Source organism: Lontra canadensis, unplaced genomic scaffold (genome assembly GCF_010015895.1).
Source record: "Lontra canadensis isolate GAN:19392208 unplaced genomic scaffold, GSC_riverotter_1.0 scaffold88, whole genome shotgun sequence".
Taxonomy (NCBI): domain Eukaryota; kingdom Metazoa; phylum Chordata; class Mammalia; order Carnivora; family Mustelidae; genus Lontra; species Lontra canadensis.
Genome location: NW_022631082.1, coordinates 1,926,933 through 1,953,355, shown reverse-complemented (window position 1 = coordinate 1,953,355; position 26,423 = coordinate 1,926,933). Strand labels below are relative to the sequence as shown.

Genomic DNA, 26,423 nt, shown 5'->3' with positions numbered 1-26,423 from the left:
TAACCCTTCTAACACTTGCTAATTCTAGAGCCTTCCACTGCCAACAATAACTAGCATTTTGTAATGTTGTATTCATCCTACAGTTGTCGTCTGTAGAGTTGTTTTTTCTTTATGCAAACCACACTAACTTATCATCTTAGAAGAACTATTCATTTTTCACTAATTGACGTAAATATCTGTGATGTGCAGATAGAAGTAGCCCACACTTTGTTTAAAGTCCCTTGTCAGAATCCTACCTCCTGCGACCGACTTCCTCCCTCTCTCTCTTTTTATTTATTTATTTATTTATTTATTTAATTTTATTTATTTGACAGAGAGAGATCACAAGGAGGCTGAGAGGCAGGCAGAGAGAGAGAGAGGGAAGCAGGCTCCCCGCTGAGCAGAGAGCCCAATGCAGGGCTTGATCCCAGGACTCTGGGATCATGACCTGAGCTGAAGGCAGAGGCTTAACCCACTGAGCCACCCAGGCGCTCCCCTCTCTCTCTTTTTAAAAGATATTATTTATTTATTAATTTGAGACAGAGAGAGAGCACAAGTAGAGAGGAGGATCAGAGGGAGAGGGAGAAGCAGACTTCCCAGTGAGCAGAAGCCCAATGTGGGGCTCCATCCCAGGACCCTGGGGATCACAACCTGAGCTGAAGGCAGACACTTAACCGACTGAGCCCCAAGACGCCCCTTCCTACCTCTCTCTCAGCACATTTCTTTATCTATAAAATGGAAACAATGGTAGCACCAACTTCCAGTTGTGAAGATGCCACGAGACCACTCATGTCAAGGGCTCAGTGCCTGATACACGTTTTCATCATCATCGGCACAAAACCCACGTATTTTACACTGCAGATAAGGCCTTTGGCCCACTGACTCTGTACCTTTTCTTTGAGCCCTGACCTCCTGGGGTAGATCTACCCCTCTCAGCTTCCACTTCTCCACTGGCAAATAGGGTGGAGAAGTCCCTCTTTACCCACCGCCCACCAGCAAACTGGAGAAACAAAGCACCGTGAACAACCTACGAACAAGGGAAGAAGGGTTTTATTATGAAACAGAAGGCTGGGTCCAGCCCAGAACACATTCTTTCCGGCCTACCCTGCCTTAGACCCCGTGGGCAGGTGGTCAGTTTGAAGGCTGTCCCCTGCTTGGGGCAAGGGTAGGGGGACGCTCCAAGGCTGAGCGAGTGCAAAGAGGAGATCAGAGATGCCCTGGTTCCAAGTGGGAGATGGACAGGGTTCCCAGGTCTCAGGGGTCTAGGCAAGTCACGCCACCTCTCTGAGCCTTATTTTTCTCATCTGCAAAATGGAAGCAGCAACTGTGTCACCGAGGGTGGCCCAGAAGACAGAGGTAACGCTTTTCAAGTTGCTGCCTGGCCCACCATTAGCACTTGCACACCCGCAGCTGGGGCTGTTTCCAGGGGCTGGTAGTTTTTCTTGATTGTCCTTTTCTGTCTTGATGACTCTGTCCTGAGCCACGGCCACCAGCTCAGAGGTGTCTCGGTTTGTGTCACCGCTCCGGGGCGGCTGGATGGAGGGTTCCCCTCTGGAAGGATGAGGGCCACCCCCGGGAGCTCAGGCAGCAGCGGCAGCCGAGACATTGAGCTCCTGGCGGACGAACCAGGCCCTCGGGTGCGGCAGCCATCCGCGCAGCAGACAGAGCAGGTGGAAGCGCCACGGGTAGAAGACGCCCGGGGCGCGGGTGGCGCCGCCGCGGATCACCGCCAGGGCTGCCTTGGGCCCTGGGGCCGCCTTGGCCCTCGAGACGCCCCTGCGGACGGGAGGATGCGGTGGAGACTGCAGGCGGGCGGCCCCCCAGGGCCCCCCTCCCGCCCCTGATGGCCCTGGGGCCTCACCTGAATCCCTCGGCGGTCGAGGCGCGATCCCGGAGGCCCAGGACGCACATGGTGATGGCCACGTTCACGTCCTGCACGTCCAGCTCCCGCCGGAGAGAGCCGAAGAAGCCGTCCAGCGCGAACTTGGCCGCCGAGTACGGGCTGGAGAAGGATGTGGGCACAGGGCCTAGGAGCGCGGGAGGGCACCCCTGAGCTCCCTCTCCTCCAGGCAGCCTTCCTGCCCTCTCCAGGCTCTCCCGCCTCGAGCCCTGTGGCCTCCCGACTCCCCGCCCCACGGGCCCTCACCGAGCAGCGAGGACACGACCACCAGAGAGCCTTTGCTGTCCGTCAGGCTGGGCAGCGCCAACGAAGTCAGCTGCACGTAACTCAGGAAGTTCACCTGGAGGCGGTGGCGACTCCGAGTCACCGCATCGCGGACAAACGCCTGCCCGGGAGGGGCGGGGCCTGGCGGCGGTGGGCGGGGCCTGGGAGGGGCCGGACCTGGGGTGGGAATTGGGAGGGGCGGAGGGTGCAGCCTGGGGATAGCAGGGGTGAGGCGCTGGGCGCGGCGGGGCGGGGCACCTGCAGGAGCCAGCGGGTCGCCTGGACGCTCCGGGGCCGCGTGCTTGCCGGGGTGGCGCCGAGGTGATTCAGCACGAGGTAGTCCAGCCCTCCTGGCCCGGAGACGCCCATCAGCAAGGAGCTAGTCCTTAAGGCCCCGCCCCGGCCCCGAAGAGACCCCGCCCCTGGCCCCGTTACGTTGAACTAGAGAAGCTGGGGCCAGAGCACTGAGCCAGTGAGTTCCGCCCCGGGTAGCTCCCCGCCTAATATCAAAGAGACCAGGCCCTACTCCCCGGATCTTGCCAGGTTTCGTCCCTGATCCAATAAGGCCCAGTCCAGAGCAATAAGGCCCAGTCCAGAGTTCCGCTCTCTGGAGGCAATGAGGTCCCACCCCTAGCCACGCCCCAGACAGCATAGTCCTCCCCCCACCAACTACCCCGGCCCCACCGCTTTCGGATCCTGCCCTTAAGGCCTAGGCCGGGGGACCAGAGCCCAGGCCCACCCCTCACCCAGCTTGTCCAGCGCAAACTGCACCACGCGCTCGGGCACCTCGGGGGAGGCCATGTCCGCAGCGATGAAGAAGACCTTGGGAGCGCCCAGTTTCTGGCAGTTCCCCACCACCTGAAGGGGGTATGGGGCAGAGCTACCCATGGGCCGTCCACGGGGGCTGGGCCCCTCCACCTGCTAGACCATTGGGGCCCTACCCTCAAGCCCCCTCCCCGACTTTGAGCTCCAAGTAATATTCGACATTTTCCCCAAGCGCTGCCACTGGGGTCACAAACTGGCAGCCTGGGGACCCAAATCGGGCACATTTTATTTGCTCAATATCAACATTTAAAACTCAGGAAATTTCATATAAATCTCGACAGTTCTGGCCTTTCTAGAAATTTTGCAAGGCTTGTCCCAAAGGACTGTACATCTCTGTGGAGCCAGGATGCGCTGCTGCTAAGGAGTGTCCACCCACCCCTCTTTTGAGAACCCTGGCTGTTGGCACGGGCTTTGGACACCACCAATAATCCCATTTTTAAGGTACACTCCCTGTTTTACACTCACTGTCTTAATGGATCAACCCAACGCTGTAACCGGTGAGAAGGTACTTTTGTGGTCTCTGGCTTGCAAAAGTGGAAACTAAGGCTCAGGGGCTAAGCTACGCCCTTAAGGCCACCCAGCGGGCCTGGATCTTGGCAAGGAAGGGCCCTGTTTTCCAGCCACTCCCCACCACCACTCAGCTGGAAATGGGCTGTCTCACCTTCTGCAGGAGGGCCTCGGTGTGGGCTGTGAGCACCAGGTGGGAGCCCAGGCGGGCATAGTGATAAGCCAGCTCCTCCCCAACGCCGGCACTGGCCCCAGTCAGCAGCACTCGGGCTCCCTGGAGGCTAGCTAGCAGGGCGCAGGGGTGGTCAACCCGAAGGGAGGCGGGCGGCACCGGACGGCTGGCCCGATTCCTCCCTCCCCCACCTCCAGGCACTCACCAGGGTCGAAGTTGTCATCCCAGTAGTAGGAGAAGAACAGGGCCCCCAGCCCGGTGAGAAGCAGAACCTTCATGGCCCACCCTGGGTCTGTAGGTTCTGCAGCGGGAGAGAGGACGGCGGGCAGGGACCTGGCCCACAGCCATCCCCATTCCCCCAACGAGGCCCTTGTTTGATGAAGATGCTCCGGGCCCTGCCCTCTCTCCTCCATCTCGCAGCCACCACCTGGTCCAGGGCACCACACAGCTTTCCCTGGGCCTCTTCAGGGATTTCTCCCTCCGCCAGGCAGCCAAATTACATCTTGCCTCCCCATTTCATTGAGGACAAAAGCCAGGCTCCTTGATGGTCAAAAGGGCCTTGCAGCAGGGACCAGCCCTTCCGGCCCACTCCGCTGTTTGCCACGCCCAGCCTCTTCAGGGTTTCTCAGAACCAGCCAGTCTCCAGCCAGCCTCAGGGCCTTTGCATTGGCTGTTGCCTCTGCCGGGAATGCTCTTCCCAAATAGAACCTAATGAGTTGCTCTCTCACTTCTTGAAGTCAGCACCAAACGGACCTTCTCCAAGGGAAATTCCCTAGTCTCCTTCTCTAAAGCGACTCCTGGTCCCTGTCCCTCCCTGGCCTCGGTCTACAACTTCTTGACATGACCTGAAATTATCCTGATGAGTTGTTACATGTTCACTATCCCTCTCTCCTCCCAGACTGTCAGCTCCAGGAGGTGAGAAGGAAATGGAAACCTGGAGCTGCTTGGTTCACTGTCAGGTCCTCGGGGCGACAAATGGTGCCAGCCATGCTGTAGGTGCTCAGCAGATACCAGACTAACCCTGAGACCCGGAGTGATACGAGGAACACTGGAGGGAAGCGTTAGGAGCAGGGGGCAGGAGGTACAGAAAGACGGCTCTGTCCGGAGACACCCAGAAGGAATCTTGGGGCTCGGTAGGAGACACAGGAGTAGTATCAGTGGGATTAAGATGTGACTTGAGCTGTGGGAGTGGATTTACTTGTTCCAGGGAGAAGGTGAAAGAGAGAAATGGGCCAAATGCTTAACATTGGTGGGGGGCGGGGGCATTCATGAATCTTCCCTGAGAAAGGCACAGGCCCATCACATCTTGGGGTTTCTGTCCTCTGAACTCAGTAGGACAAAGAGGAGAGGGAGACTTCCACAACTGAGAGATGGTGGGGTTGGGTTGTCTTGAGGTCTCTAAATTAGGTCTCAGTCCTTTGCCCCCTATTGCAAAGTTCCAGCTGCCTCTCCCCTGCCTCCCCTACCCTCCTACTCCCTTCCTTCCACCCTATGCTTTTCGGGCAGCCAAAGGGATCTTCCAAAGAAATCTAATGTTTCCCTTCCTGCTCCAAACCGTGTTAGGGTTCGCCACTGCCCCCCCATGGAGACGAAGCTCCTCACCTCAGTGCCTCGCGGGTCTGGCCCAGGCTCACCGGTCCAATCTCATCTTCCACCATTACCGTCTATGAATCTTTCTCAGCTCTCAGAAAGGTGAGCTCCTCGCTCCTCCCCAGTCATGGCAGCCATCCCACCTCTCCCCACTTTGCAGGGGAAGCCGGTGGAGCCCCGCAACTTGACCCTCTTCCCACCTTGACCACAGCAGCCACGCAGGGCAAGGTGGGGTCGGGCGGATGAATGGCTGGCCGGCCGTCTGGGTGGATAGATGGAGGGATGGAGGGATGGAGGAAGGGATGAAGCGGCCGCCGGCGACCGGGGAGGGCGTGGGAGAAGCAGACCCTTGCAGAACGTACTGGTCCCCTGACCTCGCCAGGCCTTAGTTTCCCCTCTGGACAAAAAAGGTGTACGACATGCTGCGCGCTCCCAATCTCGCACTCACCCGCTCGGGCCTCAGGTTCTCTCGCAGTCCAGCGGGGCTGGATCCGGACCTGGGAACCCGGCGCGCACCCCTCGGAGATCCCTAAGCGGCCGCGTCCGGCCGGGCCCCCGACCGCACCCCCGACCGCGCCCCCTCCCGTAGGGCCCAGGTCACGTGACACCGAGCCCACCTCCTCAGGGGGCGGGCCAAGCTACGAGAACTTCGTGACCGGGCGTTGCCCGGCAACGGCCTTCCACCGGGCTAGCCCCCTCCCGGCACGGGTCCTGATCCCGGTCCCGCCCCCTCGATGAAAGCCCCACCCCGGATCAGATCACGTGATCCAGGCACCGCCTCCCTCGCACAATTCCGACCCCGCGTTGCCATGACAACAATGTTATCGGTACCCTCTTCCTGGGCCTGGGCCCTCAGTCCCCCGCGCGGGCGCGGGTGGATCTCCCGGGCTCCGAAATCTTCTTGGGTCACTTTCAGGTCTCACTCTAGACGCCTCTTTCTCCCCCACGCCCTCCGGGCGGTGCCAGGCCGGACTGCATTTCCCAGGAGCCTCGGCGGCGAGGCGGGCGGTGCTGACTCCATTTCCCAGGCAGCTTTGCGGCAGACGGGCTCTGAAGATCACTCCCCTCAGAATCCTTTCGATCCTTTTGCGGTGGGACTGCAGTCCCTCTTCTGGCGTCTCCGAGCCGTTGCGCGACTTCGACTCCCGCAGGCCTTTGCGACTCACCGGGGCGACTACACTTCCCACAGGCCACTGCGGCGCTGTCACCGGAAGCGGCGAGCGAGTCGAGTGTCCTTGCGCGCGGAGCCGAGCGACCATGGTTCCCCGATTGTGGTCGCTGATGAGGTGCGTCGGGCTGCAGGGCGGGCCCCGAGCCCCCGAGCAAGTCCCCTCCCGTGGGCACCCCCCTCTGGTTTGCTCCCAGCTGGATCTCCGAATTCCGTGGTGTCAGGTCCCGCGTCGCGCAGATGGGGAAACGGAGGTTCCGGCGGGGACGGCCTTCCCGAAATCGCTTGTCGCGCGTCCTTCCCGTCTCCCAGCGAGCCCTTGCCCCCTGATCGTGTCCGAGCGCCCTCGGAGCCCCAGTTGCCTCCTCTGTAAGGTGGGCATGTCACAGGCGCCGTATCAGGAAGCGACGTATGACACACAGGAAGCGACCAGGGCCACTCGGAAACCCCTCGAGGGTGGCGCGCAAGTCGGGCCTGCTGGGGTGGCAGGTAGAAAGCCAGGGCTCTCCCGTCTTCACGGTTTCCTGCTCTGTGCGGGATCACGAGCGACCCCTTTTCCTCTCGAGGCCTCAGTTTACCAGTTAAATGGGGCCGAGTAGCTCTGCTTTTTTTGTGCAGTGTGGATTGAGAGCTGTGCAGAGTAGGTGCCAGGCACGCCTCTGGGCTGGGGGTGGGGGGTGGCTCGTTCTGTCGTATGAGCTGCCTGGCCTCAGGTGTGTCACCCCTAGGGCTGGGGCGCCTGCGAGGCCGACTCCTCCCCGAGACTGGCCAGCTGGGCCTGAGGAGCTGCTGAGCGGCTGTCCTTCCCGACCACAGGTTCCTCATCAAGGGCAGTGTGGCCGGGGGTGCCGTCTACCTGGTGTATGACCAGGAGTTGCTGGGGCCGAGCGACAAGAGCCAGGCTGTCCTTCAGAAGGCTGAGGAGGTCGTGCCCCCAGCCATGTACCAGTTCAGCCAGTACGTGTGTGAGCAGACCGGTCTGAAGATGCCCCAGGTACCCTGAGGCTGGGAGTGAGGCTGAGGCTTGGTGGGAGGAGCGTGTCATTTCCTGCGTGGCTTTGGGTCCCTGGTCCCTCCAGCCCTGCTTGGTGTCCTCCGCCTTGGGCTTTGCGCTGCCCTTCCCTGCCTGGGGAGGCGGCTGGGGCTGCCGGCTGGACCCTCCCCTTTTCACCTGCCTCTTCTTGCCTCTCTTCCCAGCTCCCAGCCCCTCCAAAGTTTAACTTTCACATCCGCGACACCTGGAATTCAGGTAGGCCCTGGTCCCAGTGCTTGGGGGGTGGCCCCCGATACCCCCCAGTCTAGGACCCTCTACCACCCCTTGCTGCTCCGCGCAGCTCCCGTGGATCTAAAGAGGAAAAGAGGCAGAGATTTCAGGGATCCTCCTTTCAGGACGGGTCATCGTGTGACCTCAAGACAAGAGGAGGCCCTGCCCCACCTCTGCCTCAGTTTCCCTGTGTGGAACCGATGGAGCTGGAACGGGTGCCTCTAAAGGCCTTGCAGAGCTAGGGTTTCCGGGGCTCCGGTGTCGGTGGACTAAAGCCGGGGGCTGAAGGCGCTGGGCCCTCTCTTTCCACAGGCATCATTACGGTGATGTCAGCTCTGTCCGTGGCCCCCTCCAAGGCCCGCGAGTACTCCAAGGAGGGCTGGGAGTATCTGAAGGAGCGAAGCAAGTAGCCTGTCAGAAGAGGCCACCGCCCCGGTCAGGAACGGGGCAGGTACGCCACAGACCCGGAGACTCCAGACTGGGACTGGGACCCCACTGCAAGGGCAGCTCCCGGCCTTGCCGGCCCAATAAAGGACTCTGGAAGTGCTCCCCGCCCCATGTGCTGGCCCCGGGGACTTGGGCGGCCTGGCTGGTGCTCGGAGCACAGGGTTCCCGGGCTTCTGGCACCCAGCAGCTCCTCAGGCCATGGGTTCACCCTTCACTGTCCAGGGCCCTGCCTCCTGAGTCCCCAACCTGGTATGGGAATGGGGAGCAGACACTTGGCCCTGGTGCCCCATAGACTATGCTCAGGGCCCAGGAATGGGTTGGGGAAGTACTGATGGCCAGGCCAGGTTGGTGGGGGGGCTCTCAGCTCATGGAGGGCTGAGCCCAGAGTGGGGTTATTCTGGAGGTGGGGACTCGGGGTGGGCACAATTCATCTCTTCCCCGTCTACATGGCCAGGAGTTCCTGTGGCCGCTGAGTCTCCCATCTGGCTCAGCTCAGTGATGCCCGTGTGTCGTCTCGTCTTGACCCTCCCTTGCCTGCTCTACCCACAGTCCACCCTCCCCACCGTCTAGGGATTCCTGGGACCACAGGCTTCGTGGTCACTAGTGGGTGGGGGGGGGCTCCCCTACCCTCAAATGTCCTGCCCTCCCAGCTTCCCCTGCTCCCCTGGGAAGGCATTCCCACCCCACCCTGGGTCAGCTGCCTGGTGACCTAATGTTCCTCCCCACCGTGCTGAAGTGCCCGGTGGGTGGGCCCTGGGCATACTCGCAGCCAGGAGGGCATCCCACCATGATGGCAGTGGGAGGAAACCCGTGTCCCAGACAGACGGACTGTAGAAAGTGGCTTGGCTGGAACCTGGAGACTCACCCAAGACGCCTCTCTGGGAGCTCGGAGCAGGCCTGGGCGACAGGGCCCTGAGCGGGCAATGGGATCCTCTGTTCCTAAGAGTTCTGGGGGTTATGTTTCTTGGTTTGGGGGACAGCTCACTGAAGCCCCGGAGCTAGGATGGTAGCTTCCAGTGAGGAAAGCAGAGACCAGAAGCCAAGACATCGTCCAAGGCGCTCCCTGGGAGGAGTCCCTGGTGTGTGTCCAAGGGAGGTGTGGGGAGGCGTGTGGGGGAGGACAGGTGGCCTGACCGGCAGTGTTTGGGGAGGCAGAGCCCAGAGTGACCTGTGTCACTGTGCTCTCCAGGAACAGTCTCTGGGTGGATCTCCCATGTCTGCTGTGGCACCTGGTGGCCACCTGGCTCCCTGTGCCACCCCTGCCTGCTCATGGCCCCAGGGCAGCACTCACTGTCCCCAAGCACTGTTTGATTGTACCGTTGGTGCCCACCAGCTCGCACTGCTTTCTGGATGGCTCTCAGCCTCCCAGGTGTTTTGGGGCTCGGTTGATGGAGGGTAGCCTTTGCCCACATGGACCCAGCCACTAGCCCAGAGACTATGGTGCCATTCTTTTTTTTTTTTTTAAGATTTTATTTGTCAGAGACAGAGGGAGAGAGAGTGAGCGAGCATAGGCAGACAGGCAGGCAGAGGCAGAGGGAGAAGCAGGCTCCCCGCCGAGCAAGGAGCCCGATGTGGGACTCGATCCCAGGACGCTGGGATCATGACCTGAGCCGAAGGCAGCCGCTTAACCAACTGAGCCACCCAGGCGCCCCATATGGTGCCATTCTTGACCCCTCCATTCCCTTGTGCAGTCAGACCCAAATTCCTCTGTCCACTTGAATCCGTCACCAGTGCCAAGGCCACCTCCCTGGTCTTCTGCCTGCCCCTTCCATCTGCTTCCCCAGGTCCAAGTCTGATCATGTCACTGCCCTAGTCGCCACTGGCCTTGGCACAGCACTCCCGCACCCTCTCACTTGGCCGTCCTGACTCCTGCTCGTTTTGCCCACGGCTCAGCCACGGCCTCTGGAAAGCCTCCCTTTGGGCCTCCCGACCGCCCCATGGGTGGTCCCTTCAAGGCAGGAGCCCCCCACCTCAGCAACACACAGGCTGAGGACCAACCCCAGAACACCAACAGCACCCTGTCCCCCTACTCGGGACAGTTCCAGATGTCTCCAAGGGTTGGCAGGTGTCTATCCTCTGAAGACAGTCATTCCAGCTGACCGCCACCGCCCTGGGAGGCTGTAGTAGTCCCGTGACAAAGGTCCACAGGTTCAGGGGCTTGAAACCACACACACGAATTATGTTACAGATCTGGAAGCCATTAGTCCAACACGGGTCCCCCTGGGCTAAGTGTGGGTGTGGACAGGGCTGGCTCTCTCTGGAGGCTCCGGGGAGTTACCGTTCCAGCCTCGTCCTGCTGCGAGAGGCCACTGCGGTCCTTGGCAAGAGAGCCTGTTCACCTTCAAAGCCAGCTAGTCTGCCTGTCCGTCCCTCCTCCGGCTCCCCCGCCTCACTGCTCCCCATAGAAGGACCCTAATGAGGACCCTGGGCCCACCTGGGCAACCTGGTTAACCCTCCATCTCCAGGTCCTTAACTGAATCCTGGCAGCAAAGCCCCTTCTGCCACGGTAGGTGCTGTGCGTACAGATTCTAGGGTTTAGGGCGGGGACCCCTCCGGGCCCGCCAGGAGGGGTTTATGTGGCCCACCACACGGTCTGAAGCCTGGGTCATGTGTCTGTCTGTCCCCAGACAGGAATGGACTCCTCTCTGATGTGACAAAGATGGAGCCCCACAGAGCAAGAGGCAGCAGGCCTCCCGGCCAGCACAGCTCCCCCAGACGGGCAGACGGGACTCCCTCCCAGGCACTAGCGGCACAGCCGCGGGGCCCCCGGAGACAGAGTCTGGCTGACCTGGGGAGGCAGTGCACGGCTGTCCAGTCTTACTCACTGGGATGCAGTTTCACGTAGCCCATCCCAGGAGTCAAAGCCCGATGCGGGGAGTCGACGTGGGGTGTGGGCGCAAGGGTGTGCGGACCGGGGACAGTTGGGGTCAGGAAAGATGGAAGGTTCTGCAGATGGGAAGTTGGTGACGGCTGCACAGCAGTGTGCAAATATGAATGCCACCGAGCTGTACGTGTAGACGTGGTCAGAATGGGAAATTCCATGTTCTGTGTATTTTACATTTAAAAAAAAAAAAAAAAAAGCACAGCGGCCCATCAGCAAGGACTGGGCGCGTCCTGGACACAGAGACAGAGCCTGGGGACAGAAACACTGGAGGTACAGCAAAGGGCCCAGGAGGGGGCGCTGTCAGCACACGGCTTCCGGAAACCCTAAGAGCCTTTTAAAGCTGCTCCTTCTGTGCTTTCCCGAAGGAACAGCCATGGCTCAGCAAGACCAAGTATAATTCACACAAGGAGATGAAATAAAGAGAGAAAACACTTTAAATAAAGGGTATGTGAACAGAAACACGTTTATTACAAAAAAAAAAAAAAAAAAACCAAAAAAAAAAAAAAGAACATAAAAACATTCACATTGTATTGAGCTACAATATGGCAGCAGATAAAAAAAATTATTGTACACAGTTTAAGATAACTCCTAACAGAACATACTCTTGTAGCCACGTGACAGAACACAGGGATCCGAGCACTCAGTAGCGGCGAGTGAAGCGGGTGTCGTTGGGTCGGCTCCCCCGGTTCTGTCCTCCAAAGCCCCCCTGCATTCCACCGCGTGGGATCACGTGGCCCCGCGACGCCCCACCTGGGGCGAAGCTGCCGCGCCTACGACCAACACAGATCCCGGGTCACGGAAGCCCATGCTGTGCACCCCCGCGTCTGCCCGGCCCGCACGGTTTCTAACCTCCCAGGCGAGCCACCATGCAGGGAGAAGACCGGTTAAGAGGGACAAGCAGCACGCGACACCTTACCCTGACATCCCTCCCCGGTTCATCATGTGACCCGGCCCAGAGTGACCAGACATACTTCTTTCGCCACCTACAAGAGATCCAATCCAGGCAGCACCTCAGCACGGCCCGTGGAGTTCGAAGGACACCAACGTGGGGCTCGTGGGGCTCCAGTCCCTTCCCTGAGCTACGGGGTCAACCAGAACCCACAGGTCCCAGCCGAAGCATCAGCACATGAACCGCACACACCCGCCGCCTTGCGTGAGTTGAGGCAGAGAAGTGAACCACACCTCCGTTTCCCCCTCCCCAGGTCCAGTCAGTGACCAACGAGACCCTGTGGCCTCGGGGAGAGCCGAGAAAGTTCTCCCTGCCAAGAAGCAGCTTGAGCTTTCCCGTGCTTCTCCAGAGACAGTCAGTCACGGCGGAGAGCCAGGCTTACCTTGCCACCTCTTGTGGTCCCTGTCTATCATGCCTCCGTCGGCGGCACCCTGCCACGCACGGTCGTCCTCTAGTCTTCGGCCATGGTCCCCCCAGTCACGTCTGCCCCTTGGAAAAGAGAGCTCTGATTTGGATTGCCCTCTCTGCCTTTCCGAGTAGCAGGGGTGGTGGGTTCAGCATGCTGTGTGCCCGGTGCCCATCCCTGAGTGGCGGCGGTCTGCGGGAGGCAGGACCCGGCTCCTGGTCCGAGGCTGCTCAGGGCTCTCAGGCGGCCCAAGCGAGGCCAGTGTGCTGGGGCGGGGCTGGCCCCCATCTTTCCCTCAGGCCGATGGTCCTGAGCTGGACACACCAACCGAGCCAGCAGTGTGAGGCCTGCGCAAGCGCGGCGCGGTGCAGGACACAAACCTGGGTGGAGGAGGCAGCCCCCGGCCCTCGCTCATCCTCTTGTCAGAGCCGTAGCCGCCCCACCCGTCGCGGGAGTCCCGCCCGTGGCGCTCTGGTCCTCCGTGGCGTTCGGGGTAATGCTGGATATTAAAGAACCAGGAGAAAAAGAAAGCTTTGGTACGGAGCCTGGCTCCCAAGGCCATTGGGGCAACAAGCTAATGAGGACAACAGCTCAGAAGTGCAGCTGAGCACTCAACACATGGCCTCGTGCCACACGGGTCTTTAGCCTGCGTGACCGCCACATCCCGTCTGCCCGTGGACCAGCGGGCAAAGTTGAAGAATGGAGTCACAGAATAGAGAAACTGAGGGCTGAGATTCGCCCTAATCCAAGTGGAGAGAACTTGGGCACCATGGAGAGAAGAGTGCCGGGCCTAGAGGCCGCCCTGCACCAAAAACACACAGCGCCTGTGCTCCGGTCCTGCAGAGCCACAGAACGAAAGAGCCGCTGGGGATCCCTGACCACACTCATTCTGGACCTGACGCCCCTGGGCCAGCCCACCGCCAGCCACCCTGGGGCCTTGCTCGTGGAAACAGCGCTGGCACAGGCCATGGGGATGCTTGACTCCGTTCCAGATGCCATCTGAAGGATGGATGGAAGGGGAAGCTTCCCATTCAAAGAAAAGCCTGTTTTGAAGGTTTATCTGAGTGAGAGAATGAGTGAGCATGTGGGACTTGGGAGAAGCACAGAGAGAGAGAGAATCCCAAACAGATTCCCTGCTTAGTGTGAGCCCAACACGGGGCTCCATCCCATGACCCCAAGATCACCACCTGAGTCCAAAACCCAAGAGTTAGACACTCAACAGACTGCACGCCCCAGGCATCCCTAAGAGAAGCTGTTTGAAGTAAATGTCCACCTGTCCTCCACCTGCACCCTGCCCCAAGTGCTGGGAACGTCCACGACTCTTAGGGAGCTGGGGAGGTGGCTTTGGTTCCACTGAGGGTCTCACTGTCCCACAGATCCAACCTGTGGCCCTGGGGTCATTTGTGCCAGGATCACATTTTAAGTAGTAAGACCTAGAAAGGAGTCCAGATCGTGAAGCCCCTCGGATGAGTATGCCGGGCGCCCTGGTGCTGTTCCTGTCCGTGCTCATCTTCACCATTAAGACAGGAACTCCCAGAGGCTGGGGCACGCATGCTCCCATCCCGGGCACCCTAACCACCTGGGCCCCCACCCCGCTTCCCCTGGTCTCTCATTCCCAAATGTAGACATCTCGCTCAACTGTAGGAGATGGACAAAATAAGGCACTGTTCCTTCTAGGAGCAAAATCAAAACCCAAGAGGGTCCAAGGAAGTCAGCGCTGCCAGATGGCAAGAGCTGTTAAAATGAAACCCCAGAATAACATTTCCATAAAGAACTTTCAAAACACACCAACCAAAAAAAAAAAAAAAAAAAAAAAAAAAAATTTTTTTTTTTTTTAAACTTCATCTTGTGATTTAAACCACAATCACAAATATTTAATAAAGAACAATCAGGGCGCCTGGGTGGCTCAGTGGGTTAAACGTCTGCCTTCAGCTCAGGTCATGACCCTGCGGTCCTGGGATCGAGCCCCACATCACGCTCCCTGCTCAGTGGGAACCTGCTTCTCCCTCTCCCTGCTGCTCCCCTGTGTGTGCGTGCACGCCCTCCTAAGTAAAATCTTTAAAAAAAAAAAAAAAAAAAAAAAACCAAGGAATAATCTTTTATCAACAGCCTTCTAAAAACACAAGGCTGAGAAAGGACTTTTTACATAAAGCCCATTTCTAGCTCTACCCGGTACTTCCCCACATAGCCACGCTCTGCCATCCAACCGACCGAGCCCTGTAAAGGTTCAGCAAGACCAGAAGCCTGCACCAGTGCTCCCTTCTGTGTCCCCTGTCCCCACCTGCCATCCAGGGCAGCGCCGCTGTCTTACTTAGGACAGTGTGCAAGAGGAAGAAAACCCGTTTCAGGTTCAGGGGCGCTCTGGGTACTAATGGTGGGCAAGGGAGCCCGCGGTGCCCAGCAGCTGCACGCAAGGGACCCGGCTCGCATGGCTCTCAGCCCGCTCCGCCGCACTGCCCCGCGCAGGCGAGGACGCCGCCTCAGTCTCACAGCTGGAGACACCCGCTCTGCCCAAGTGCCGGCACCAGGACGCGACTCTGTTCTGGCTCTGGAACCTGGACATTTAACCACCGCGCTCAACTTCATCAGAGAAACTGGAGACCAGGTGTACATTTAACTGCGTCCCAGATTCACCTCCAGGAGCAGAGAAAAAGGAATCCTGTGAGGAGTCCCCCAGAGTGGGCAGAGGAACCCCCTCCATCTGGCCAAGGCAGGCAGCGGCCCCTACCAGGCCCTCAGGAAGAGGGAGGGAGCCAGACGGGAGCAGTCTGTGCTCACCCCAGGGAAAGGACGCCACCCGGGCAGCAATTCCACCCAACGACGATGCCCTGACCACATCCTTCTCTCGTTCCCCCACAATCTTCCAAGTAAGCCCGTGGAAGTCAAGGCTCTTTGGGGAAGTTCTCAAGCTTAAGTCTAAGACAGGAAAAAGCTGCCGATCAAGCCCGTTTTCTAACGCACTCACCCTGCAAGGCACTCTGGGTGTGGCCCAGAGAGTGAGCTGCCTCCGGAGGCCGCCCCCGGACTTGCGTGCGCTCAGCTGCGCAGGGCACAAGCATGCAGCCGGCCTGCCAGCCGTGCCCGAAGCTCTTTAGCTGGGACTACGGGGCATTATTTACTCTTATTCAGAGGCAGAGAGAACCTCAGGGTCAAGGCCCAGAGAGGCTCCAGGATACATGGCTTCTCCCCCTCAGCTACAGAGAGAGGAGAAGGCACGCCAAAGGAGACAGAACCGGTCCCAAGGCAAAGCTGGATTCAACTGGAGTTTCTGACTCACCTGTCCTTCTCTTTCTCCCATCATAGATCTTGAACCTTCTCTCCTGAAAAAGATGATTTACATAAAAACATTAAGAAAAATTAAGTCGGTTAGGCCCTCCCAGACAAAACACTTCCCACATGGAAACCAGGCACTTCATGCTCTGATGGCTCGAGTGGGCCCGCAAAGCCTAAAAGGGCTGACTCTAGTTCTCAGGCATTTAGAAAAAGAGAGGAGAGGAAAAGAGAGAGCAAGAGAAAGAGGGCAGGGCCAGGGGACCGGCTGACCTGTCGACAGAGTGGTCCGGGTAGCGGCCCCGGTCCCTGTGGTCAAAGTCGTGGAAGCGGTCCTGGCGGTTGAAGTCAGAGTGGTAGCGCTCGTCCAGGGCGGCCCGCTTTGCTTCAGGCCAATAGGCATCGTCACGCCTGCAACGGGAAGAAAGAGGTGAACCTAGTTTCTCCTCCACCTTCGTGACCTCCAGGGGAGCTGGTGAGTCGGACCCTCCAATGGTCCTCGGCTCCTGTCACTTCCCAAAATGTGAATGGACTTTATTGGGGGGGGGGGGTCTTCTCTGCTAGTGATCTGAGGGGGGCTGGCAGGGTGATGTGGGATCCGACCCACGTCAGATCCGCTCTATTTCCTCCCACGTGCCCCGCGTCCCCTGCACAGAAGAGCTGCGGCTTCCCGGACAGGAGTAGGCACACGTGCGCCCCTGCGGGTCACCTCCAGAACTGTGCACGGCCTCGACCAGGACAGCAAGCGAGAGGCCGGACCCTGGGCTCTCCTTCACACAAGGGCTCTCCTCCGAGGTGGACTTGACCCAGCAAAGACGCCAGTGGGGGGGGGGCTCTGAGACGCACTTGAAACACACCGTTTGAAAACACGTAGGGCCGTAACAGACTCCCGTCATCAGTATTTTGCACAAAGGTCCTAAATCCAAAAATAGCACGAAGTCCCCGAAGAGCGGTCCTGCTAGCTGTCACCCAGGCCCGCTCTGAGCCGTGCAGCTGACAGCACAAGAACACAAACTGGTTTTTCCCAAGTGGGGACGCAGGCGGAGACGCCTGGATCGGACCAGTATGGGGACTACCACCCCCGACTCCCAACGGCAGGTCTGAAATCAGGCCCTTTTCAACGGGGCTCATTTCGGTATTCACACGTCACACCTGGCATGTCTGGGAAACAATGTTCTTGGAACAAACCAGAACAAACCACTACAGTGACAACAAAGCCTAAAAGGGGGCCCGTAGGAGCTGTTTTTGGCCTCCGGCCGCCTGCTTAGCCCTCGCGTGTCACGCGTGGCTCTGCGAGTCCGCACTCCCTCCTCAGGGGTCTGTGCTGGGACTTGAACTTGAGGCTTCACCAGACAGGCGCTGCTTTGCACAACCATTTTTCCACCCGTCCCTACCACCTCCCAGGTTCCAGACGAAGTAGAGGACGTCAAACAGGGCTGTAGCATGTACCCGTGCTGCCTCCGGAACAAGACTCCTCCGTTCATGGGACCCTGGGGTTCATCCCCCATCCTGAGCACCCGGGGGCCTCCGCTGCGGGGGGCTAAGAGCAGCCCGACTCACCGGCCGTCCACGTCATAGGGCCTCCGCACGGCCGGCCGCCGCTCCTGCTCGTAGCGCAGCTCCTGCTGGCGCCGCAGCTCCTCGCGCTCGCGGTGGATGCGCTCCTGCTCCCGCCGGCGCTCGTGCTCCACGTGCATGCGCTCGCGCTCCAGCCGCTCCCGCTCCATGCGCTCCCGCTCCAGCCGGTGTCGGTGGAAGGCCAGCCGCTCGCGGGCGATCTCCAGCCGCTCCCGCTCCTCCCGCTCCCACTGCGCCTGCATGCGCTGCTCCCACTCACTGCGCTCACGCACCCTGCGGGACAGCAGCAGCTGCAGGGGCCCGGGCCACGGAGCTGCAGGACACAGGCCACAGCGCCCACCCCGCCCACCCCGGGGAACACGGGCCCGCCCCGCGGCGCGACACAGATGCAGACTGGGGCCGTGCCTCCTACTACAGGTCAGCTCTCGCAGACCCGTGAACGCGAGGGCAAGGGCAGCGGCGGCCCTGCCATGCCCGCACAGGCCCTGTTCCACGTGGTTCCTGCCCAGTGGGTCATGAGGGCAAGAGGCGTGTGCACACTGAGGGTCAGCTAGAGTACGAGCTCAGCCTCGATCCCTGAGTACTTTTTCTGGAGCTCCACATCTCATTCCACGCAACAGCCCACTAACAACAGAACACACTTTACACAGCAAAGCAAGTCTCACCGAAAACCTCTGCTCCCTGACCCATGAGCTTCAATGAGTCCCCATGGGACAGGGCTAGGGCACTAGCATCGAAACTTCTGGATGCAGCTGTACAAGTTCAGATGAGCTGACCAACCAGCAGGGGCCTGCAGCGGCTGCGTGAGGTGCCGGCAAGGCTGTGCGGGGACCCGCGGCATCTATTCTGTCGCCAGTTTCCCTGCTGGCCCCTGTGCGTGTGGTGGCGAGAAGCCGGGGGCGACAGCTGCCAGGCTGTCCTCCCACAAGCCCTGGCCACCCACTCACAGATATGGTCTATACCTGCAAAAATGCATACTCTGGCCTCACTGTGCCTGTGGTTTGGACCAAAACAGCTACTCCTCTCACATGCACTCCTGATGCCCAGCGAGGCGGAGCCCACTGCACGACCAGCGGCGTCTGGCCTGTCCCTTCCACCAACTCTCTTCTGTCCACTTTCCGGTCATGTTACCGTTGCCTTATTGCACTGATTTCAAACTGCATTTGTTCTCATCGCTCACGTACGGAAGTCACGTTTGCATTCGGTCAACTTCTCCTCTGGGACATTCTGGGCTGTCCAACCCTAACTCCTGAATTCGCTCACGTTCACTTTCTATGAACACAGACGTTATGTTTCACGTTCACGTTTATTCACCAGTGTATGGTGAGGGCTTTGTCACGGACGTGAGCGGGAGACCCAAAGTGCTGTGTAAAGAATAGCCAAGTGACCTGAAGCTACTCGGGCTCTAGTCCATCCTGTCACGTTCGCAGATTACATCCCCACACGCGGATGGGTCAGGTCTGCGGCTCTATCTGCCAGTTACCTCAAGAAAAGTGCCTTCTGCCCGCTGCCTTGCCCTTGGAAGCAGGAAGCTGTGAGTGTGGGCTAATTAAAAACAATGCCTTACCCCCTTTACTCATTCTTACTCTGCCAATAGCACTAATGGATTTTTTTAGACTATGAAGCTTAGGGGGATTCAGTCAGTGGAGCAACCGAGTCTTGGTCTCAGGTCATGATCTCTGGGTCATGAGATTGAGCCCTATGTAGGGCTCTGCACTCAACAGAGAGTCTGTTTGATATTCTCGCTCTCCCCGTCTCCCCACCTGCCCCCTAAAATAAATAAGTCTTAAAAAAAAAAAAAAAAAAAAAAAGGTTTCTTGATAGGAAAAATTAACTGTTGTAACTCTCTCCCTACATACGTTCCACTGTTCCTTTTTCCCTTTCCACAGCTTCTGGGGTACATCTGGAATGTTTGCTAACTAGCACTACTGTACCAGGAAGGCATTCCAACTCCCTGATGTTACCTTCCATAATCTTTAAAAAGAGATGGGCCGGGGTGTCCAGGGTGTCCGGGGGACTCAGTCGTTAAGCAGCTGCCTTCAGATCAGGCCATGATCCCAGGGTCCTGGGATCGAGCCCCACATCAGGCTCCCTGCTTGGCAGGAAGCCTGCTTCTCCCTCTGCCCGATCCCCCTGCTTGTTTCCCTCTCTCACTGTCAAATAAATAAAATCTTAAAAAAAAAAAAAAAAAAAAAAAGAGAGAAAGAAGGGGTGCCTGGGTGGCTCAGTGGGTTAAGCCTTTGCCTTCAGCTTGGGTCAGGGTCTCGGGGTCCTGGGATCGAGCGTTGTGCTGGGCTCTCTGCTCAGCGGGAAGGCTGCTTCCCCCCACCTCTCTGCCTGCCTCTCTGCCTACTTGTGCTCTGTCAAATCAATCAATCTTAAAAAAAAAAAAAAAAAAGAGAGAGAGAGAGAGAGAGAGAGAGAGATGGACCTATGTGCTTCTCTGAGATCATTGAAAAAAACAAAACAAAACAAAACAAAAACCACAGGATGAAAGCCAAAGGAATCAAGATGTTTAACGCAATATTCCACAGACAGAGGACTTTGGAAATACCCCCTATGACACGATTGTAACTAGTCCAGAGATACACGCAAACCAGTAACACTCCTGGACACGGACTCACCTGCGGGACTCGGAGTCTCTTGACTTCCGAGGCTCTTTGACTTTATCAAAGGACACAACTGACCGCTTCTCTCTGCTGGCCGACTTGCGATCCTGGCTCTTGGAAACCTGGTTCACCAAAAGACATCCAGAAGTTAAAGCAGAAGCAACAGAAGAATCAGGCGGGTCCAGGTTCCAGCATCCAACATGGAGGCCGGAAATGAAGACTGTAGGTTTAATGGAACAACCAAGTAACAAGGCGCCCCCTCCTAACACGCCTGCGTTTTCCTTCTCAGAATTCAAAGAGCCTTATCTCCACGCTCAATTATCCCCCGAGTACTTCAACGGGGTCGAAATGGCAGCACTTCCACGCCAAAACTTACTAATGATCGAACCAATTTTTTTAATATTTTGTCTTCTGCATCTACAATCAATTCCTTACTCTTGTTCTTTTTCCTTAACTAAACAGGCAGTGAGCGCCCGACCACAGCTACTTCCGGTGTATCTGAGGATTCCCGAGTGATTTTTATGAGATTGTCCCATCTCAGCCCTGGAGCTTGCACTCCCGTTTTGGCCATTATCCAATTACCTTACGTAAAGTAAACATAAAAGAGCTCACATGTATTACATATTTGCGCAAACACAAGCAGGCTGAAACCTTCTGTATTTGCAAGGCTGGCATGCCAGAGCTTCAACGGTTTGTCACTTCGCACGCAGCATGCGGCGGCATGGCCGGCCGGGGGCTGCCACCTGGGAACTTAGCGCCCAGAGCGCCTCCAGGTGAGAGCTCCCTGTTAAGGGCGGTTCACTGGGCCTAGACCATGCAAATGTGCTTTGTGCTGACCGTCTGTTCTCAAATCTCAAACAGAAGTTTGGTCTGTACCTGGCAGAGTGCCTATATAACCAGGCCCCAGGAAAAGCCCGGGGTGCTGAGGCTCTAACGGGCGACGGTGATGGGTGCCCTGGGTGGGAGCAGTGCCCAGGTGCCGCTGCACTTTCAGCGCTGCGTGAGCTCACGGGCAGAGGAGAGCTCCAGGGAGCCTGCAAGGGTCTCCCGCACACTCTGCCTGAGTCTCTTCCCCACGACCTGGCTGTGTGTCCTTACCACACCACCAGAGTCAATCTTCGTTGGGCATGCCACCACAGGGTAATAAGCCCAGTGGTCCTTACAGCGAATCACTGCATGTGGGTGGCCTTGGGGACCCCGGACCCGAATCTATCAAAAATTACATTTATGGACAATAGCTGCTCAAGACCCTAAGAGCAGGAGGAGTGAAGTGGTAAGAACCCGAGATGGGTCCTCTGTGAATTGTGTTCTGTGGAGCATCTGCAAGGAGAAAGAGTGTGGGACTGAACCAAAATGGAGACTGGACTCAGAAAGGCAGGAAAGGCTGGCTGGGTTGCATGTGAGTTTAGGAATGCACGATGGAGAGCTGCTGAAAACTTTCAGGGGAGGCAATGGAAACAGCCAGGTATGGGCTGAATCGGGGCAGGGATGGCGGGAACCAACCAGTCCCATATTTGAATTTTTTAAGACCAGTGCTCTAACCCTTGATCTACTGTGGAACCTTCTCCAACCCATCTGAATTTTAAAATTAGCTTTAGGGAAATAAAATAAAAAATTAAAAAAACTCTCATCAGGAAAGAGTTAAGTATTTATAAACGAAACCTTTTTAAACTCTTTGTTTTTTAGAATATCAAGCTGTCTACGATTTGAAAAGGTATACCACCTTTCTCTTAAATGAAGTTCAAGAATTGCCTAAACTCTACAGAAACATAGATGAAAGAAATGCGAAATGAGAAAATACTATGCCCTAGTTAGAAAATTAATACTCACCCTCTCTTTGGATCCTGATGTTTTGACACTAATAACAGGCACGCCTTTAGATTTATCCATCACCACGGTCCGCTCCGTTCCTCGACTTCCTACAGGAGGAAAGGAGTTGTGTGACGTAAGAAACAGGAAACACTCAGATTAGCAAAAAGTACTCAACTCTATGGCAAAGAAATCCAGTCCGTGCTGCTGACTGACTACAGCGAACCACGAACCACACCAACCAGGAAGAGAAAAAACACAGGTGGCATCTCCGGTGACAGCACCTGATTTCGTAGTGCGAGATCGCTCTGACGGGCCAGGTTTCTGATCGTCTTGGTCTTTACTCTTTTCCCCGCCTCCGTCTTCACTCTTCTTAACGTCCTCCTTCCGATCGGCTTTATCTTCCCTCTTAAGGTTCGCAGATCTAGAAGTAACGGCCCAGGACACACAAGCGTGTTACATCCCATAGTCAAGAAGCGAAGCAGCCCGAACCGGACCCTTGGCCCGAGCACCGCGGGACCAGGAGGCCGCCTGGGCCGGCACAAAGTGACGGTGAGCAACAGGAAGTCCCCCCTGCTCTCCCCAAGCTCCCCCGGCATCGGGACTGCAGGAAGGACCGTCTCCGCCGCCGGTGAGACCCTTCCTCCAAACCTAAGAAAGGAAGGGGTGAGGGGCCCCGCGGCCCCCCTCCAGCTGTGGAAAACGTGCAGACCGGGAACTACAGAGAAGGCCCCTCTTGGCCACAGCTCCCTCGGAGCAGAGCAGTACCTGTCGCTGGTGCTGGCCTTCTCCTTTTTCCCCTCACCCTCTCTCTTTTCAGAGGTCTTCTTCCCAGTAGGCTCATTTTTCGCCTGAAAGAGAATCAAACCCAAGTATTACCACAGACACATACACGTTACCTGATATGTATATAAAAGGTCGCATCCCTGGAAGAAAATAACCACTTACCTTTTCCACTGAGATCATCTTCCCGTGGAGCTCTGTCTTGTGCAGCTGGTTAATGCACTCTGTGGCCTCTTCTGCTGTGGACATTGTAACGAAGCCATAGCAGCGAGCTCCAGGACTCCGGGCATTTGTCACCACCTTGGCACCCACCACCTCAAAGGAAAGCACACAAGCATGGCTCAAACAGGAGTCCCCTCCAGCCCCCGTTGGAAATGAGCAGGGCATTGCAGCTCACGGTGCTTTCCGAGGATCCGCAAGTCCTGGCGCCCTCCCTGGGGTGCGGACATCGGGGAGGCTGTCACCTGGTGCCTGACAAGTGGCACCTGACAGCGGGGAAGATGATGCTATTGCCTCACTGCAACCCCTTGGAGGCTTTGCTCCCCCCTTCCAGCAGCTCCTCCTGGGGACCAGGACGGCAGTGAGGAGTGGCGCGGAAGTGAGATGCGTGGCACGCCGCTGCTGGCATCCCACCAGCCGCATGCACAGTGAGGCGGAAGACAGGCCTGCAGATGGAGCCCGAAAGATGACACGTACTCGGAGCAACCACGAGACATGGTGTGCGCGTCCTGGCGCTACAGGCACATCGTCACATGCGACTCAGTTTTCCTGATGGCCCACAAGCCAAGGGTTGGCCCCCAGGCTCGGGGAGGTCCCACACAGCCTATATTCCCATTCCTATTCCTGTATTAGGCCACAGGGAGACTCAGATCCAAGGGAGTTTCTGAAAGGGCTGGTCCCTGACTCAAATACCAGAAGCCTGCAATGTGCCCAGGACACTGGAGGCCCCGGTGACAGGTCCCTCTTGGGAGCACCCACCTGCTGAGGGCCACAGAGAATCATCAAAGGGATGAGCCTCAGGTACTCGCTAGTTACTGCTACAGGCACGTCATATTTAATTTTGCTCGTCAGTTCTTGGACATCAATAACCAAAGTAAATACTATTAGTTTTCTCTGCTGTGATCTGTTGAACCCTTAGTACGAATAAAAAGTCCGTGTCTTCAGCTTGCCCCAAAAGCTACATCTGAGACAAGGAGCCCAGGATATTGAGGATGACTAGGGAAGCGACCCACCACGGGTGCTGTGAAACACACAGGGACCCGCAGCAGGCTTTGGGGCCAGGGGGAGGCAGCCGCTCTACCCATCACGGCCACAGCTCATGGCTGAGAAGGGAGGGAGGACAGGCGGGTGCTCCAGAGGGCACGTGGCCAGCGCTGGCCCAGCTGTGGGTGAGAGCAGGGGAGTGGAAAGTCACGGGGCAGAGGCACCAACAGCTCAGCTCCGGCTACACACACCATCGTGAGGAAGCAGCAGCTCTGAGGACTCCCAGATGTAGACAGAGGTTCACGTGGGGAAGGGGCCAGGCTCACGGCCACACAGCTGCGAGCAGCGGAACTGCGGCCTCCAGCTCTCTGCACCAGTCTGGCTCCACAGGACCCGTTCACAACCCCTTTCCACAGCCTCACTCGTGTTCCGAAATCTGCCCAACCCACCCTCTGCTACGACCCCCAAAGCCCTCCCTGAGTTTAAGGCCCGAAACCACAAAAATGAATTCAGGAAATCCTCTGATTGAAATGGTGGCCTTCGGCCGGGGAAAAGGAAGAAAAAATACTAAGTTGATGTGGGCTCTGGGACCTTCCACCACTCTCACCTCTAGCCATGGACAGACAGATCATCCACAGCCGTGAGCAAATGTGAGCTTAAAGAATGGCAACATGTTGTTCAGAGCAGTCACCAGGACGTGACAATCGTCTGCATGTCAAGGCCATAGTACACTGGCTTCAAAACATTTTCTTCTCCAGAAGACCCCTGGTCTTACCTTCCCGTATTTGCTGAAAAGATTCTTCAAATCTGTCGCTCTGGTAGTAGAAGAAAGTCCACTAACCCAGAAATTTCTACCACAACTGCTCCGACCTATTTCAAAAGAAAAGCCTGGTCAGAAACACCAGACTCACAGGAGCCCGAACCTGGAAGACTGAAGTCATCCCAGACCAGACACTTTCCCACCTCTCCCAGATGCCAGCTTGGGCAGGAGGGCCCGCCCCCTGCTCCCACACAACCCTTGCAAATGCGCACGAGGCCCACCAGGGCTGTGAGCAACGCCACTTATGACAGTGAGTCAGGGGCAATTAGGGCCATGAGGAGTTTGCTCCCTTAGAAGTCACCCAATAGCATTAGGGCAGCGCACCGGGGCGGCTTCCGAACATAAAGCTGCTGTCGGGATGAACCCAACTCAGATGCTTCTCCTTCTTGTCACAAATACCTTCCCATCTACATCCCTTGTTTGTATTCTAGGCTGCTAAGGACTCTGAACCGACAAAATGTGTTCTCCATTAGCGATTTTTTAATAAACAGAAACGGTGTTGATAAATCTGATGTGCCAGGTAACCCCAAGGTATCCTGAAACCAGACAAAAGCTTTCCATTTGCAAGTGTCCTTGAGGCTAAGGCATCAGCAAATGGGGGGGGGGGGCGCGCGGGGCAGTCAGGGTCAGCGACCTCAGCGGGTCACGGTGCACTAGCGAAAGCAAGAGTCAGCTTCAGATCGGTACCTTAACTCTGAGGACCTGGCCTGCTGCCTACAACCCAGAACCTGCAGACTGAATAGCAGAGGAGCAGAGAAAGGCTTCAGGAGAGGCGGAGGCAAATCTGGGTGAGAAATGCAGTGCGCAGTGAAGGAGAACCGGAAAGGCCACCGCTAACAAGGCCAAACGTGGTGCAAGAGACAGACCGCTGTCGCCCCAGTGACCTACCCTTCTCCTCTTTGGAAAGCCTTTTTGTATCCGACTCATCTTCGACAGAACTAGAGACAAAAGATAATGTCACTCCAGAAGGAAGAAGCAGAGACGAAACAAACTCAAAATTATAGAACACGTGCTGAGGTTGCATACCTACCCGAAATTTAGTTCTGAAAAAATGATACCCCGACAAACTGGTATTGGAAATCTGACCTAACCATAAGATTTCAGACCCACAGGAGTTAATTAATTCTGCTGGGCTAAAGATAATTAGGAAGAATTAAAGAAAACAACCATGACAGGTTGAGAAAAGAAAAAAGATTATGTAATCAGTTTAAAATAAACAAAGAGAAATAAAACATGGTTCAGAAGTAAGCTACGACTGCATCAGTCTGGCTGGCCAATTGCAGAAAAAACAGCTTATGTGTGTCATTAAATGACCAATGGAAAGGAGATAGCGTCTGGTCTAAAACTGAGAAAAAACAAACCTCATTTTCTGATCAGCGCCCTCACTGGCTGAGGACTCTTTAGGAGCCGGAGGGACTTCATTACAAGCTTCAAAAGCAAACTTCTTCACGTCTTCTTTGCTATCTCTGGGGTCTGGGCTTGAGGCTTCCGGGGGCGCTTCCGCGGCCTCCTCGCTAGAGGCTTCCGTGCGCTCGGAGGCTTTACTACTCTGCTCAACCGGCTGCTCTAGCCCTACAGGCTCACAGTCCGTCCGCGCGCCACCGCCTGGCTGCTCCACGGGCTCCCTTTTCACTACCGCTAACAGGGTGTCTGCCCTGCTCGCCTGAGCTTGCGCTGTTGACTCGCTGGCCAAATCTAAGTCACCCTCCTCCGGGTGGCCGCTGCCAAAAAGGTCCTCTTCCTCCGCAAGCTTTCTGTCTGGCCCCACGCTACTTGTATCCTGTGCCAAGGGCTGCTCCAGCTCGGAACCTTCTTCTTTTACTGGCTCAGATTTACAAGTTTCCCCCAAAATGTCGAGTATTTTCTCATTTTCTACGGATTTAACAGGAATAGAATGGCACAAGGTTTAATTACCAGGGAAATAAAGCAATCACAAATGCGGAACTGGCACGGCTGCCACACTAACACGAAGAGAACCGCTAGCTACACAGAGATT

General features: G+C 57.0%; 3 protein-coding genes across 17 annotated transcripts in view; 1 reads left to right on the top strand and 2 right to left on the bottom strand.

Moving 5' to 3' along the window:
* Nucleotides 1-1,007: 1,007 nt before the first annotated feature.
* HSD11B1L (hydroxysteroid 11-beta dehydrogenase 1 like) lies at nt 1,008-5,798 on the bottom strand. 12 transcript variants are annotated; one of them, XM_032883698.1, is made up of 8 exons: nt 5,686-5,798; nt 3,853-3,948; nt 3,630-3,756; nt 2,890-3,001; nt 2,402-2,493; nt 2,126-2,320; nt 1,841-2,006; nt 1,008-1,755 (listed from the first exon to the last, which is right to left on the bottom strand). In XM_032883698.1, exons 2-8 carry the CDS (start codon nt 3,868-3,870, stop codon nt 1,560-1,562), a joined length of 906 nt encoding a protein of 301 aa, XP_032739589.1. In that variant the 5' UTR covers nt 3,871-3,948; nt 5,686-5,798; the 3' UTR covers nt 1,008-1,559. The 12 variants fall into 12 exon arrangements, 11 of the variants coding, with proteins under 11 accessions (XP_032739589.1, XP_032739591.1, XP_032739595.1 ...); XR_004385715.1 differs by lacking the exons at nt 2,402-2,493; nt 5,686-5,798 and having other exon boundaries at nt 1,008-1,283; nt 1,367-1,755; nt 3,630-3,760; nt 3,853-4,233; XM_032883700.1 differs by lacking the exon at nt 2,402-2,493 and having other exon boundaries at nt 3,630-3,760.
* A 552-nt stretch (nt 5,799-6,350) lies between these two features.
* MICOS13 (mitochondrial contact site and cristae organizing system subunit 13) lies at nt 6,351-8,218 on the top strand. The gene is made up of 4 exons (XM_032883707.1): nt 6,351-6,523; nt 7,222-7,399; nt 7,603-7,654; nt 7,982-8,218. The coding sequence occupies exons 1-4, from the start codon at nt 6,495-6,497 to the stop codon at nt 8,077-8,079; spliced, it is 357 nt and encodes a 118-aa protein (XP_032739598.1). The 5' UTR covers nt 6,351-6,494; the 3' UTR covers nt 8,080-8,218.
* A 3,220-nt stretch (nt 8,219-11,438) lies between these two features.
* The window catches only part of SAFB (scaffold attachment factor B), a 35,902-nt gene continuing 20,917 nt past the window's right edge, over nt 11,439-26,423 (bottom strand). For 2 of the 4 annotated variants that reach the window (XM_032883692.1, XM_032883694.1), the window contains 15 exons: nt 25,789-26,299; nt 25,316-25,365; nt 24,383-24,477; nt 22,570-22,719; nt 22,390-22,472; nt 21,906-22,045; nt 21,643-21,731; nt 19,828-19,934; nt 17,186-17,476; nt 15,899-16,036; nt 15,633-15,675; nt 12,736-12,854; nt 12,332-12,438; nt 11,917-11,983; nt 11,439-11,770 (listed from right to left, as the gene is read on the bottom strand). In XM_032883692.1, coding sequence (XP_032739583.1) covers nt 11,641-11,770; nt 11,917-11,983; nt 12,332-12,438; nt 12,736-12,854; nt 15,633-15,675; nt 15,899-16,036; nt 17,186-17,476; nt 19,828-19,934; nt 21,643-21,731; nt 21,906-22,045; nt 22,390-22,472; nt 22,570-22,719; nt 24,383-24,477; nt 25,316-25,365; nt 25,789-26,299 — 2,120 coding nt within the window. In that variant the 3' untranslated portion in view covers nt 11,439-11,640. The remainder of the gene's footprint in view (nt 11,771-11,916; nt 11,984-12,331; nt 12,439-12,735; nt 12,855-15,632; nt 15,676-15,898; nt 16,037-17,185; nt 17,477-19,827; nt 19,935-21,642; nt 21,732-21,905; nt 22,046-22,389; nt 22,473-22,569; nt 22,720-24,382; nt 24,478-25,315; nt 25,366-25,788; nt 26,300-26,423) is intronic. The other 2 variants (XM_032883690.1, XM_032883691.1) reach the window with 1 other exon arrangement.

What these genes read in the sequence shown, in the direction of transcription:
- MICOS13 (XM_032883707.1), top strand. Translation starts at nt 6,495, where the DNA reads ATGGTTCCCCGATTGTGGTCGCTGATGAG. An exon ending in CCGGTCTGAAGATGCCCCAG is followed by an intron (nt 7,400 to 7,602) that starts GTACCCTGAGGC and finishes CTCTCTTCCCAG; the next exon opens with CTCCCAGCCCCTCCAAAGTT. An exon ending in CCGCGACACCTGGAATTCAG is followed by an intron (nt 7,655 to 7,981) that starts GTAGGCCCTGGT and finishes CTCTTTCCACAG; the next exon opens with GCATCATTACGGTGATGTCA.
- HSD11B1L (XM_032883695.1), bottom strand. Translation starts at nt 4,060, where the DNA reads ATGGAGGAGAGAGGGCAGGGCCCGGAGCATCTTCATCAAACAAGGGCC. An exon ending in GGATGACAACTTCGACCCTG is followed by an intron (nt 3,761 to 3,852) that starts GTGAGTGCCTGG and finishes GCGCCCTGCTAG; the next exon opens with CTAGCCTCCAGGGAGCCCGA. An exon ending in GTTTGCGCTGGACAAGCTGG is followed by an intron (nt 2,321 to 2,889) that starts GTGAGGGGTGGG and finishes TTCCCACCCCAG; the next exon opens with GTCCGGCCCCTCCCAGGCCC.